Here is a 14,543-nt window from a genome sequence, read left to right as displayed (position 1 = left end):
CTTCGGCTTCCCTTCCCTTCCCCTCTTTCCCGCATTTCCACGCCCTTGGCGGTCGTTCTGTCCTGTTGCGAGCAGCGCACGCGCAGTTCAAATAGCGTCGCTCTAGGGAAGATGGCGGTAATAGCTTCGGCGCTGCGTTCGGCTCTTCGGCAGGTTAGAGTCTCAGCCGGGAACGGCTGCTTTCCCTCTCGGTTCCTCCCTCAGCCTGCTGTGCTCGTTACGTCAACTGCGGCTTCTGCCCACTGCCCCCCCCCCAACAGTAGATAAACCCACCCTTGAAGTCTGGAATTGGGGGTGGGGGCAATGAAATGCTACGCACAAGCCTTGTCCTGTCGACCCCCCAAGAGTCCCGTGGCGAATTCGTGTTTCCAGCCCCCTTTCGGCCTTTCTGAAGTTCTTCTATCTTCCTCATATTATGGCATTCTGGTAGAACTAACGGAAGGTGCAACGGACAGGCTAAAACCAAGCGCTCTTCGGTAGACATTAGGTGTTGCTGAAGTGCAGTCCCTGCCACTTCACATCACTTGCCATGCACTTGTTAGTTGTAGTTGAACGACTTCTGAGGGTTCTGCATGTTTGTTTAAACTGTCTCCCATTTTTTTGTGGATGAAGAAATTGTAGCAAATTGTTCTGTAAAACTCATTAGAACAGACTTGGAAGGAACCTTGGAGGTCTTCTAGTTCAACCCCCTGCTCTAACAGGAGACCCCTACATCATTCCAGGCAAATGGCTGTCCAGTCTCCTCTTCAAAGCTTTCAGTGAATGAGCCCACAATTTCTGAAAGCAAGCCAGTTAATTGTTCTCAGTGTTAGGGAATTTTTCCTTAGTTCTAGGTTGCTTCTCTCTTTGATTAGTTTTCATCCATTGTTTCTTGTCTTGCCTTCTTGTGTTTTGAAAAATAGGTTGACCGGTATGATTGCTTTGATTTTTTAAAGATTTCAAACATTAATACTTGGCATCAGTCGAGATTTAGACAGGAATACCCATTTGTCTGAACAAAAGCTGATTGTAATTTCTTTTTATTAGTTCTTCCCCATGCCATGCGCTGGTCAAATAAGAGGTTATTATGTGGACTGGAGGATGGTACGTGATGTTAAGAGACGGAAAATGGCTTTTGATTATGCAGATCAGAGATTACGGCTGAATTGCATTAGGAAAAATAGAATTTTGCCCAAAGAACTCCAGGTAAGAAGCACATTATTTTTGTCAAGGTATTATGAAGTGGAATAACAAGAAAACATGTTTGAAAATCTATTCCATATGCTTGACTTTGGGCAATTAATAGTGAAAAACTAAAATTAAAAATAGCATTAACACCACCAAGTGTTATTTAATATTTAATATAACAATGATCAAGAAACAGGCTACATCAGAGCCCCAGGCTTCATGGTAAATCTAAGTTTGCAATATTTTGTGAAAGGCCAGCATGGTTGAGGCAAATTTAATCCCTAGTGGGACGTTGTTCCAAGGGCTAGGCACCACAAGCAGCTTCTCTTCCTGGGCCCCACCAGATGACAGTCCTTTGCAGATAGGTTTCAGAGCATGTCTCTTTTGCTGGATCCAACATGATGGGTAGACACCTGTGCATCTTAACACTAAATATATTTTCTGTAATAATAATAATTTATAATATATAAACGCTACACTAATTGTATTTATTGGGAATGTTATACTGTGCCATTCTGTTAAAGAATCTCAAATGTTATAAAGATAGATTGCTATGTTCAGACAGTTAAATTGTAATTCTTTTTAAGTTTTAAAAACTTATTTTCCTGCTTTAATTTTAATTACTGGTATCTTTTTAATAATAAGCACTGGAGAATTTATGCTTTCGAGTTGTGCTGGAGAAGACTCTTGAGAGTCCCTTTAGCCACCTAAAGAGAAAAGTTGGGATGTTAGGAAAGATCGAAGGCAAAAGGAGAAGGGGATGACAGAAGATGAGATTGTTAGATAGTGTCATCAATGCAATGAATATGAATTTGAGCAAATTCCCGGAGACAATGAAAGACAGGGGGCCTGGTGTGCTATAGTCCATGGGATTGCAAGAAGTCGGACATGATTTAGCAACTGGACAAAACTTTCCTGTTTAATGTGTTTTTCTATTTATGACACTTTAAAAGTTTGTATGTGTAGGCTTTGAAAAATGCAAAATGTATTGTTTGTTGAATAGCCATCTGTATATGTAATTAGAAAATTCCATGCAAAAAAAATTAATTATTCTGAATATTTTATTTGATAACAATAGTTCCACTTCCAATCTAATTCCTATTGGACTGATTAACCAGTAGAAGGATTACTGGCCCTCATATGAAGAATTCAGTGCATTTATTCAGGGAAGAGAATAAATACAGATAAAAATCTGATCCCTAATTCCCTACCATGTCAGATTAGGATTGGCAGTTCCAGTTGAAAACAGCCTTTGAGATTCTTCACTCTCGTGCCATCTGACATAATTGTACACATCTTTGGTTAAGTATAGGAGGGGAATTTTATATTTTTTTAAAACTTGTTCCAGGAAATTACCGATAAGGAGATAGCTGATCTGCCTCGAGATAGTTGCCCTGTGCGAATCCACAATCGATGTGTTCTGACATCCCGACCTAGAGGTGTGAAAAGGAGATGGAGGCTCAGCCGAATTGTCTTCCGCCATCTGGCTGACCATGCTCAACTCTCTGGGATACAGAGGGCAATGTGGTAACCTACAAGCAAGTAATCTCTTCAAACATGACAAAACTAAGTGCTAATTGAAAACTCCTAAACATGAAATGCAAGAATGAGAGATGGTGGATGTTAAGTATGTTGACAAGGATGTCAGTCTGATATTATGAAGATGTGAATCTACTCTTGAAGCTCAGGAGAAGACATGAAAAATAAACTGTCACAGATTTGACTCTGGTTCATTTCTTGCATTTGAAGTATTTTTTTAACTTTATCATTACATTTTTTTAAAATAACACTGCACATTTTAGCCTAGTTTACATATCATAACTACTTACAATAATTTCCTTACTTTTATAACATAAATAATAAGACTTCAGAAAAGATAGGAGAGTTCTAGACAGAGTAGAATAGTATATACATGGCCCAAAATAAGTGTTTAGAAAAATTGGGATTTAAGTCGAGAGTACCAGTTGAAAATAATGTATACCATATTTTTCGGAGTATAAGACGCACTGGAGTGTAAGACGCACCAAGATTTTGAAGAGGCAAATTAGGGAAAAAAAAGTTTTTGCACTCTGCAGACCTCCCAAAAACAGCCCGTTTTTTGTCAAAAAAGGGGGGGGCATGCATAGCCTTTAGGAGGCTTGTAGAGTGCTCCTGGGGCTGGGGGGGGGCAAAATGAGCACAAAACAGCCCGTTTTTCACTAAAACGGACCTAATTTTTGTCAAAAAAAAAAGGGCACGATTAGACTTTAGGAGGCTTATAGAGTACTCCTGGAGGCTGGAGTGGCAAAAACGCCCCATTTTTGCTTGTTTTTGCCCCCCCCCCCAAGCCCCCAGGAGCACTCTGTAAGCCTCCTAAATTCAATTCAATTCAATTTATTCGATTTGTTAGCCGCTCTCTCTCCACAAGGGACTCGGGGCGGCGTACAATAAAAAGCACATATATATATACATATACACATACACATACAGGAAGGAGGTGACAATCATTAAATACATAAAATAATAATAATAAAATTAGCAAATAAAATACCCCAGTTTAAAATTACGAATTTAAAAAGACTGTCAGGAGGAATAGATGGAACTATGGTTGAGCCAGGCCGGATAATTGAGAAAGGTGGGTCTTGAGTTTTGTACGGAAGGAGCGGAGATCGGAGGTAATCCTAATGTCGAGGGGGAGGTCATTCCAAAGGGCTGGGCCCATCACAAAGAAGGCCCTACTCCTGGGTGTCGCCCTCTGACACTGTTTAGTGGACGGCACCCGGAGAAGTCCCTCTCTGTGCGAGCGAATTGGTCGTAGGGATGTATGGGGCAGGATGCGATCCCGCAGGTAGCTAGGTCCTGTGCCATGGAGCGCTTTGAAGATGGTGATCAAAACCTTGAAACGCACCCGATAGACCACAGGAAGCCAATGCAGCTGGTGCAGGAGAGGTGTTACATGGGAGTATCTAGTACTCCCCATAATCACCCGCGCGGCCGCATTCTGGACCAACTGTAGTCTTCGAGTGCATCTTTTTTGAGTGCATCAAAAAAGGCTATGCACTGCCATTTTTGCAAAGAGGGAGGGGTTTTGGGAGGCCAAAAATGCTGTATTCAGTATATAAGACGCACCCAGATTTTCACTTTTTTGAGGGAAAAAGCTGCGTCTTATACTCTGAAAAATATGGGCGTCTTATACTCTGAAAAATATGGTATTTCATCCAGTGCCTGCTCCTGCTCTATTGGTGCACATCCTCACTGAACAGACATCTAGTCCATTTGAACTTCTTCCCCAGCAAGGGAGAATCCCCATTGGTTTTAGGCAGACTGTTTTGATATGCTAAAGTAATTATCACAAGAGATAGTACCGTGATGGCAAACCTATGGCACACGTGCCACATGTAGCACACAAGCTGTTGCCCAACTGAGCTTCACCATGCATGTGTACGTGCCTCCCACCGGCCAGCTGGTTTTGGGGTCTCTGCTGTGCATGCATGGGGGGGCATGCATGGGGGGTTGTGTACATATATGGGGGTTGTGCACACATGCCGGGGGGTAGGGCGCATGCAGGGGGCCATGCGTGTATTGGTGAGGGAGCATGGGGGGTCATGCATGCGTGGGGAAGCACAAGGGAGATGTACACATTGGGGGAGCGCAATTGGATTATGGGTGCGTGCGCACGCTCTCAGCACGCAACAACAAAACCCTTAGCCATCACTTGTTTAGTACAATTAGTAACAACCCCTTGCTGGTTCCTCTTCCCCTATCTAGCCAAGCTCATAAAGATGCTGCTTGATCAAAGACCTTTCCAGTATAGATGTCAAGCTGGTAGGTTTAATTTATTGAGTTCTCCTTCACCCTGCATGTCCTTTTGGAGAGTTCTGCATGTATCAGTGCTGGCTTCAGATCTTTTCTTGTTTTTCCTCAGGAATTGTTAGCAATTATCTTTATAATCTCATTTCATAACTTCCCATTCTTCCTGAATACATCATAGGGATTTTAAACTATTAGAGGAGCCAACCTAGCTTCCCTCCATGTTTGTCAAAATTGGTTCTTTTGAAGACAGGTGCTATAGATTTGCCATTTCTCAGCTCCTCCTACCCAACTCACCCTCTTCCCAGCCACTGGTACTGGTGTATACAGGTCAAAATGAAAGCCTACATATGGATATTCTTGTCAGATAGGAAATCAATTATATATAGTGTAGCTAATGTTTGTGTAGCAACAATCAAAATTTGTAGACAGATGAGCAAATACACTGAAAAATATTTATTAATCATTACTGTCATTAAGCTGAACTCTTCCTCTAATTAAAGCCACCCAGTTTCTCAGCCTAATAACATTGCAGTAATTTCCCCCTATTTGTTGACAGAGTCAAAGTACTAGTTTTAGTCTTAGTTTTTAAGAATAAACTTTTATATTACATTTGTTGTATAGTTACTGGATCCAAATGTTCAAGAGCTCACGTAAATTTGGTATTAACTAGTTTGTATGTGTTTTTCTATTGCATTGTTTTTGTCTTGTTGCCGTTTTAATGTAGTGATTGGCTAAATAAAGGAACACGTGACAGGATTTTATATTTATCATAAATGTACATCACTTATGATAAATATAAGTAAGACTGATCCAAAATTCAAATCTATTGCTTTCAGTAAAGGAACTCTTAGGTTTAGAGTTACCTGAAAAGAAATCTGGTAGCCTTAATGAATTCATCATCTCTGAATTTGAAGAATGTGCAGCCCTACTGTTTATGTTTTGCTCAGCAGTTTCCTTGACAATAACTTCGATAATTTGTACCCTTCCTACAGAAATTAATGTTTTTCTCTAGATATTCTATTACCTGTTAGTCAATCACTATTCAATAATACTGCTTTCAGAACATAAACGTCAACATCTGAGAAAGATCAACTGATCACCTGGCTTCATATCTAAGCATACCACTTAATTGTGATACAATACAATTCCCTAAGCTTAGTTCTCAAAAACTGAAGGTTTCCTTTCTAGGCTAAGGTCATCTAAGGAATCAGTATTTGACTGGAATCATTTACTTACGGCTATTCACCATTGAATATACCAGTCTGGGAATTGCCAAGATGTTTTTGGAAGGACAAACATTTAAGGAGACAGAGAAGTTTTACAGCATATTTTATTTCCCATCTCCAATCTGAAACATACATTTTGTAGTCTTTGCTTTGAAGATGCTTAGATAAAAAGCACATCCTCTGTGAACAGAATATTTCAGCAGAACCTCCATACATAAAATGTAGATTAAATTAGCAAGCACAGTCTTCAACACTTGTTTAAATATCTAATGGCAAATCGTCTTTGGATTGTTTTTCTCGGCTCTCCACCCATGCTTTGTTAATTGTTCTCTTCATCTCATCATCTCCTTGTGCGTACATCTTTTTCAATAGATTCATCAGTCCATCACTGGGGTCAGATATATCATAGGAAGCTTTCCTAAAGGATGTACGTGAACAAGAAATTATGCTGTTATGTATTGAGTTTGGTACATTCCATAACAAGAGCCGAATGCCCAAATATTTAACATTGTAATCTTATCGTCGTGATTTATGTATCTATCATCTCTATCTCTGTGTCTTGTGTGCGCGCATATTCTTTTGAGAGCAGGCATCAGAATTTCATTTTTTCATGTGTCCCAGTGTGTTCACAGAAAAAAAGTGACAATAAAGCTTATTTTAAGCACCTTTGCCTGATACCGAATTTGATTTTTGAAAAAATAATTTGATTAAAACAACATCACGGAGTAAAATACAAAGCCTATATTATTTTTCAATCCCTAACTTGTTTTTTCTCACAAATCTTCCAAAACCAAACTAATGCAATAGCTCTGGAGATCTAGTAATACACATTCATACATATACATTTGGTAAGATTAAAAAGCCAAGTTCATTAAACCGTGTTCTGTACATTGTAATATACCAAAAGCTGCAAAAATACAAATGATAATTTAAATAATATCTAATTATAGTTTTCATTTCAGAGCAAAGTTCCAATGTATGATATAGTATTCAGTATAAAAATTGCCTGGTATAAAAGGTTTGGGTTTTTTAGTGAACATGTTACAGCAACTGGCCATAAAATGCAATTTCTATAGAAATCTGGATTATTCTTTTCCCAAAAAGTTTCTTAAGATCCATAGTGAGCAAGAACAGAATAAGTATAAAATACTTTAAATCTGTTCAACCTCCATGTACTACATGGATTAAGGGAATTTTGGTTTATTGAATTTTAGCTTGAAAACCTTTTTCAATAGTAACAACAATATCATACTGTTGGAACAAGCAAATGATATACACTTACTCTTTTTCCTTAGTCTCTTTTTCAACCTGCGTTAGGCACTCCCATTTTTCTCCTTGCTGCTTCTTACATAATATCAAGATCATATCCGTTTTGATCTGTAGGGAAGAAGAAAGCAGAGTTCAAAATAATGCAAGAAGCCAGAATTACCAAAAAGGAACACATTTGGATTATTTTCAAAACCTAATGTAGAAATATTAAAATTATTTAAGTAACAAACTTACTTTTGTAATCTAATCTTATAGAATATTTTTTTTAAAAACCCAGAATTTAATTTTGATGTCACTGGATTGATAAAGTTGTTCTAGGCCCATGATGGCGAACCTATGGCACGCGTGCTAAAGGTGACACACAGAGCCCTCTCGTGGGCATATGCGCCATCACCAGCTTCTCTTCTGGTTTCCCATGCTAGCTGGTCTTTGTGGGCACCAGAGCACTGGAAAATGGCCTGAAAATGGGCAAAAAAGGCCCCCCAAAACAGGCATGTGTGCACCAGCCAGCTGGTCTTTGGGTTTCCGGTGCGCGCAAAGACCAGCTGGCCTATGCGCAAGCACATGCCAGAAAGAAGTTGGTCTTTCCAGCGTGCACACATGTACATGCATTCCAGTTTGGGCACTCAGTGCCAAAAAGAAATTTCCTATTTCCAAATCTCAGACTACATTTTCTAAGAACTCTGAACCTGAATGTGACATGAACAATTTTAGATTTATTTTTTTTACACCTTCGGAAGGTGAAGAAAAGTCTGCCAAAGGAAGCAATGCTCCAAGATTCACCAATTCACTCAGAATTAGGCCTATGATATTTAGTAGCTAGTTCCCTCTTATTCATAACTCAGAAAATAGAAATGTTCTTTGGGAATAATAATTGCAAGGACAATTGGCTATCAATCTACCAAAGTAAAAGATCATCTACCATGTTTCCCCGAAAATACGGGGCTAAGAGTCTTAGCCTTGGGCTTATTATAGGGGAGGGCTTATTGTTTTGTGGTTGCCTGGCAGCTGCTCCCTTGCAAACTGGCTCCTGAAGAGCCGGGCACAGCCTTGGGCGAAGCAGCCATGAGGTGATCAAGCTCACGAGCAACCCCCTGGCAAACCCCCTCTCCAGCCGGGCAGAGCGCCATGCACTGACCTAGGGGGTATCCCTAAGGCGCCAAGCCACGTGGCACTCTGCCCACTCCCCAGCTCCCGGGGCTTGGCACATTAGGGATACCCCCTAGGTCAGTGCATGGAGCTCTGCCCAGCTGGAGAAGGGGGTTGCGTGAGCGCCTGTTCTGCCCCCAGCAGGCATTCCTCCTAGCCTCAACATGTCTGGGCCCAGCTCTCCCTGCAGCAGCCGTCGCCGCCGCACTCCGAGCATAACGGCTTCTCCGGTTCCAAACTCCAAAAGTCAGCTGCTGAGTCTTCCAGCAGCGGCCACTTTAGGAGTGCGCTCTATGGTTTGGGCTGGCTGCTGGAACTCTGTAAGAGAGTCTTCCAGACAGAGAATCTTCCAGCAGCCAGCCCACAACCATAGAGCACACTCCTAAAGTGGCCGCTGATGGAAGACTCGGCAGCTGAGTTTTGGAGTTTGGAACCAGAGAAGACATTATGCTCGGAGCGCGGCAGCGGTGGCGGCTGATGCAGGGAGAGCTGGACCCGGTTGTTCGTGAGCGTGTGTCACCTCATGGCTGCTTCGCCCCCGAGGCTGTGCCCGGCTCTTTGGGAGCCAGTTTGCAAGGGAGCAGCCGCCTGGCAACTCTCCCCTCTGGCCAGGCAGAACCCCACTTCCCAAACCTAGCGGTATCCCGAAGGCACCAAGCAATGTGAGCGCCTCCCCCCTAGCTCCTGTGGCTTGGCGCCTTCAGGATACCGTTATGTTGGTGAGCGGTGGTCTGCCTGGCCGGGGGGGGGGGTTGTCCAGGGGGTTTATTTTTGGGGGTGGGCTTTTATTTTTGCCCATGCGAAAAATGTGGCAAGGCTTTAGTTTCAGGACAGGTCATATTTTCGGGGAAACATGGTAGTGATAAAGCTAATTTATAGGAAGACACCAGAAAGCAGAAACCAACTTAAAAGCAGGATTTTGCCTCATTATAAAACTTGGTTTCTTTAACCATTAATCATTGTGTAAAGCACAAATGCCAAGCTCACACACCATATTAAGCCAAAACCAAATAAGATATTTTATGAATAAATCTAATGAGTAGAAAGCCAGCAAAAGCATTTGTATGAACAGTATTAAAATTGACTACATCAGATATACTGACCTTCCATGAACTGCTTTTAGCTAAGATTGGTTTCAGAAGGTTGTTGAACGTCATTGTATAATTTTTGTTATTTAAATTTTTCACCAGCAGATGAAATGAACTAAGAGGATAAAAAATTGAATCAGAATTCTCTAATAAACAACCACATCAAATAAACATCAACAAGAAGCCATATCCATATGATAGATAATGGATCTATCAGAAATAAACTAAAAACAGTTGTGAGATAACCTAGTATCAAAGGGGACACCATCCTGGTCTTGAACAGAATTAGCTCATTTCTTCTGGTCTTGTATACTTATGTAACCAACAGTGATCAGCATTATTTTAACTAAACAGTGGAACAAAAATAAAAAAATTGGTCATATAGCTAAGCTACTAGAATAGTTGATTGGTTGCTGATAGTAGGACTCCTTTATCATTTTGCACTTTGTTGGTATCTTAGTCATGATTATAACTCTTCTGGCATTGTGGGCAAATATCTTAACCATGATTATCACTAGACTAAGAGAAAGATGATCTCTTTTTTATTATAAAGTTTGGAAGTAGCAGCAGGTATGCTATCATTTATGTAAAACCATAACTTGGGAACAGAAGTGATCTTTCTATATAAGAAGGATCATTTTCTCTTTGAGACTGTGAAAGCCAGCAGAGTAGCAACAGCACCAGATGCTGCTTACACTTATCAAAAACAAAACCTACCTTTCTGTAAAGTGCACCTGAATATTCTCAGCTGGCAGATGTTGAACACCACTTAATGTGACATAGATTTTCACAAATTTATCAGACTGATCCCATGCTAAAGGAATGAAAAGAAAGCATTTTGGATGTTAAAAAGTGAATACCAGTTTTAAATAAATAACATTTCAATATGTTTATGTATAATTTGATTTGTGAAGATCCCATCTAGATCTTGTGTCTAAATCAAGTTCTTCATTTTAATTTTGAAACAAGCTTTAAAAATCCTATTAGGAATGAAAGTAAAGATTAAAAAAAACATTTACCCTACCCACAGAAATAGGATGTAAAACTTCGAAGAGATTAGTTTTTTCAATTAAGGTCTTTTCAAGTTTACTCTACAAAATGAATCACAGCCCACAAGCTATTAAAAAATTGAACAGCTCCTTCCATCACATTTAAACAGACTGGAGCTATCCTGTTCCTTGCATATCTATCAGAAAATGTGTTTTTATATACCTGCATTTAACAATTTTCACAAGCCATATAGTGCTTTGTTAGCTGCACTGGCTTGCAGGATATTTCAAGGTTCAATTCAAAGAATTTAACATTTAGCATTTCTAAAGACAAAGTATCAAAAAGAATAATTTCCTCATGATTATTTTTCTGTAGGACATTTTCATTTTGGAAGACCTTCCAATTATCTGCCTTTTCCACACTGAAAAAGCAGACTCATGGATGGGTCACAGTACTGACAATTCATACCACTTCACTCTTTACAAATATTCACAAACTGGAAAAGGTCAATTTCAGGTTAATTTACAAGAAAGATAAAATGGATCTAGCAAATTATTACACAACTGGTCACCTAAGCATAATAAGTAGATCACAATCAAATCATCTTTATTGGATATAACCCAATTGGCTGATGTAGGACAACATTCAGCCACTGTATTGTGTCGTCGTCCGCCCTCTACTGGAACATCATTTTTATAAATTTAAAAGCAGTATTTGATTCAATACCTAGAAATAGGGTATGGATAAAACTGACATCTAAAGTTATTGACTCAGTTTCTCCCTTTGATTGTGAAGACAGCATACTTCAATGCAGGTTAGATACGCCTCTAGTATTTCAGTTACTTTTCGGTCCTAAATCCCATTTTAAAAGGATTTAAAATTACTAGCTTGCTTCAAAAATTTTGTATCAACTCTGTATTTCAAGCTCTGACAAAAACAGAATTCCATTCTCAACAGCGTATTTCAGTTCTCTTTTATAGTGATAAAACAAACCTATCTGCCACACATACAGACTTATATGGCGCCTCCAAATTCTTTCCTCATACAGGTAGTTACAAAGCCTTATCATCAGCTTTGCCCCAACAAAAGTAGTGGTTTTCATTTACAAGATTTGCAAGTTGGACTACTGCTGGAATATTTTTTAAATACAGAACACATCAAGGCGTTTAAATATTTGGAAGTATATCCTAAACATTAAGCCTTAGGGGGAAAGCCAATAATTCTATCACACATCTGGCTTTTAGGATTACCAAACTAGCTTGAGATCATCTTCCTAGCGTATTCCCACAAGTACAGGGTCCACTTACTAACTTGTGATACATGGGTGAAATAAATGCTGGATACTGGAAGTTATAAATAGATGTTCTTTATGCAGCTTTTTGTAGTACTGTGATGGCTACACTATTGCCTTCTACTGCATTCTGTAATGAGGGAAATAAATCCATTTCTACCATAATTGTTGATTTTCACTGTATATCCAGTGACTGTTGGTTTTTCTTCTTCAGATCCTTCAGCTTTTAGCTTGAGTGGCTGCCAGTTCTTGATTTCCCTCTCTATTTTGTTTTTTTCTGCCAGTAGGAAGTCATATACTCTCTTTCTTGTTGCCATTTTCAAAAGCTCCTTCACTTCTTCCAAATCTTTCTGTAGCTGCACAGAATACATCGAGTATACAAATTAATTAGCATTTCTATCAAATGTTCTATCGACATCTGCTTGAGGGGCAAGCTTATAAAAAGTTAATAATAAAGATCAAATCACAGAGACAAACCAAAGGATAAAACTAGGCTACTAACATTTAGAAAGAGTCACAGGAGCATTCTAGTTGCTTAAGTGGAGCATAGCAACCTTGACCATTGTCTTGTAAGAAGATAATTTACCCACAGAATGGAGAGACTGACTATGGCAAGGAGATGAAGTGGTTTAAGCTCACCTAAAATCTGAACCAGAGCGCCACTTTGATGTAGTGGTTAAGGCACCAGGCTGACTTAGACACGAAGCCAGCAGGGTGACTCTCTTGAGCCCCAGGAAGGAGGCACTGGCAAATCACTTCAGAAAAACCTTGCCAAAGAAACTGCAGGGACTTCTCCAGGCAGTAGCCAGGAGTCAAGACGGAGGGGGGGGAAGGGGAGTTAATTCTGAACTAGAAACATTCTGATTCTATCATCTATATAAATCAATATAAATTCTCGTGGGTCCAGCATCCCTCCGCTGACTTCTCCTGCTAGTGGCCGTCCCTAAACCCAACCACTAAGACAACCGGCTCCCGCCACGCCAGCGGAGGGTTGCTGCTGCTCCCCATCCCACCAGCTCGGATCTGGGTCTCCCTGCAGTGAGAGAACCGCTTCCCTTTCTCCATCACCCCTTCCTCTTTTCACCTCCTCCATGTCTCCGCCGAGCCCCGGCTTATTTGATGGTGAACTTTTATTCCGGGTCAGGAGTTGGCGCAGGCGCAGAGATTGCCCTCTCGAACTTTCCCGACGTTTCTACCCGGCCTCCCGGATTCGTCAGAATTTGTCTGCTCGCCCAGCCAATTAATGGGGCGCCTTCCTAACGGAAGCAGAAAAAACGCGAATTTAGCGACATAGAGCTAGAAGTGTAAACATAAATCTCTCTCTTTCTTGTACAGATTCCGGGTTGATTGAAAGATAGAGCTATTTAAACGGATGATAGAGATGAAATCTGAAGGTTACCGTCGATCGAGAGATGAAAGGCAAATATTATCACCCATTGTAGCCTTCTATTGGTCGTCAGGATTTTTGGACTACACACCGTTAGCCTTGTGCAGTGTGTATTCTTATTGGATTTTGCCTGAGCAAGCGGCAGCCTTGGACTACCGTGCCTGGGCTCAAGAAGCTAAGCAGGCCAAGGTTGTTCTTTTGAAGCGTTTGCAAGACAAGATTAATTGTGGATTCATTGCCCTCTAAATCAAGTAACCCCTTATTCTGAAGATTCACCCACTCTTTTAGCCGCACCAAATGGCAAGCATCAAAGTATAATTTCAAATCTGGTAAACCCAAACCTCTTTTTTCCTTAGCATCTTACAGTAATTTATATCCAATTCTTGGGATTTTTCCATTGCCATTTGGGTTTTGGCAGGTTTTAAAACAAACCGAAAACAACAGTGCTTATTACGAATATGACCTCAGGATGGTGACATATTAACTAAAAAAACCTGGTTTTAAGGTTGAGAAAAATGTGAACTATTTGGAGGTCATATTGGCAAATACAAACACAAAACTGTTTCAAAATAACTTTGTGTCTCTTTGGAATTATACTAAAAAGGATTTACTGAGATGGGATAAACTACAAGTATCATTACTGGATAGAATTTCTGTACAGGTAATCCCCAGATTACAAGCGTTCCGTTAGTGAACATTGAAAGTTATGCAATAAGCACCCTCTAGCGTTTATGAACAAGTCCTGAAACTACGAATCTTGCAGCACCACAGTAGTTGTTCGCCCTTATGAATAACTGCAGAGGCTCTGCAACATTTGTCCTGCATGTTACGTCGAAATGGAGCATCCGAGAGGCAGATCTGCCCCTCCAATGCTTGGTTCAGTCTTCCAGCCTCCCACCACCCGGCCCATTGCAAGATGAAATGGAGCTTCCTGGGGGGGTGGGTGGCAGATCTGCCCCTCAGAAGCTCCATTTTGGCCAGCAATAGGCCAGATGCCTGCGGAGGCCCGAACCGAGTGTTGGAGGGCGCACGCAGCTGACAGGCTAGAAAGCAGACTGCTTGCTAGATCTTCACAAGGTAAGTGACCCAATACACCAAGTTGGGAGGGGGGTTGAGCTATTGTGGGGAACATGAGGCATTTGAGTAGGTCAGGGAGGCCTTGGGTGGTCTTAGGCAGGTGTCTG

At 40.7% G+C, this 14,543-nt stretch overlaps 2 protein-coding genes across 5 annotated transcripts; one reads left to right on the top strand and one right to left on the bottom strand.

Moving 5' to 3' along the window:
- On the top strand, window positions 1–2,900 carry MRPS14 (mitochondrial ribosomal protein S14). Of its 2 annotated transcripts, none has more exons than XM_081948665.1 (3): window positions 1–153; window positions 1,027–1,185; window positions 2,516–2,900. In XM_081948665.1, the coding sequence occupies exons 1-3, from the start codon at window positions 112–114 to the stop codon at window positions 2,696–2,698; spliced, it is 384 nt and encodes a 127-aa protein (XP_081804791.1). In that variant the 5' UTR covers window positions 1–111; the 3' UTR covers window positions 2,699–2,900. The 2 variants fall into 2 exon arrangements, with proteins under 2 accessions (XP_081804791.1, XP_081804790.1); XM_081948664.1 differs by lacking the exon at window positions 1–153 and adding an exon at window positions 515–574.
- Window positions 2,901–6,272: 3,372 nt separating this feature from the next.
- On the bottom strand, window positions 6,273–13,215 carry CACYBP (calcyclin binding protein; the record flags this gene model as incomplete). 3 transcript variants are annotated; one of them, XM_081948790.1, is made up of 6 exons in its annotated part: window positions 6,273–6,603; window positions 7,468–7,562; window positions 9,707–9,806; window positions 10,409–10,505; window positions 12,133–12,328; window positions 13,057–13,215. In XM_081948790.1, 6 exons carry the CDS (start codon window positions 13,063–13,065, stop codon window positions 6,444–6,446), a joined length of 657 nt encoding a protein of 218 aa, XP_081804916.1. In that variant the 3' UTR covers window positions 6,273–6,443. The 3 variants fall into 3 exon arrangements, with proteins under 3 accessions (XP_081804916.1, XP_081804917.1, XP_081804915.1); XM_081948791.1 differs by lacking the exon at window positions 13,057–13,215 and adding an exon at window positions 12,612–13,016; XM_081948789.1 differs by lacking the exon at window positions 13,057–13,215 and having other exon boundaries at window positions 12,133–12,343.
- Window positions 13,216–14,543: the final 1,328 nt, after the last annotated feature.

The sequence above is a fragment of the Natrix helvetica genome (assembly GCF_964273705.1).
Source record: "Natrix helvetica genome assembly, chromosome: 3".
NCBI lineage: Eukaryota > Metazoa > Chordata > Lepidosauria > Squamata > Natricidae > Natrix > Natrix helvetica.
Note: the sequence above shows the minus strand (reverse complement) of the source record. Positions and strands in the feature narration are given on the sequence as shown.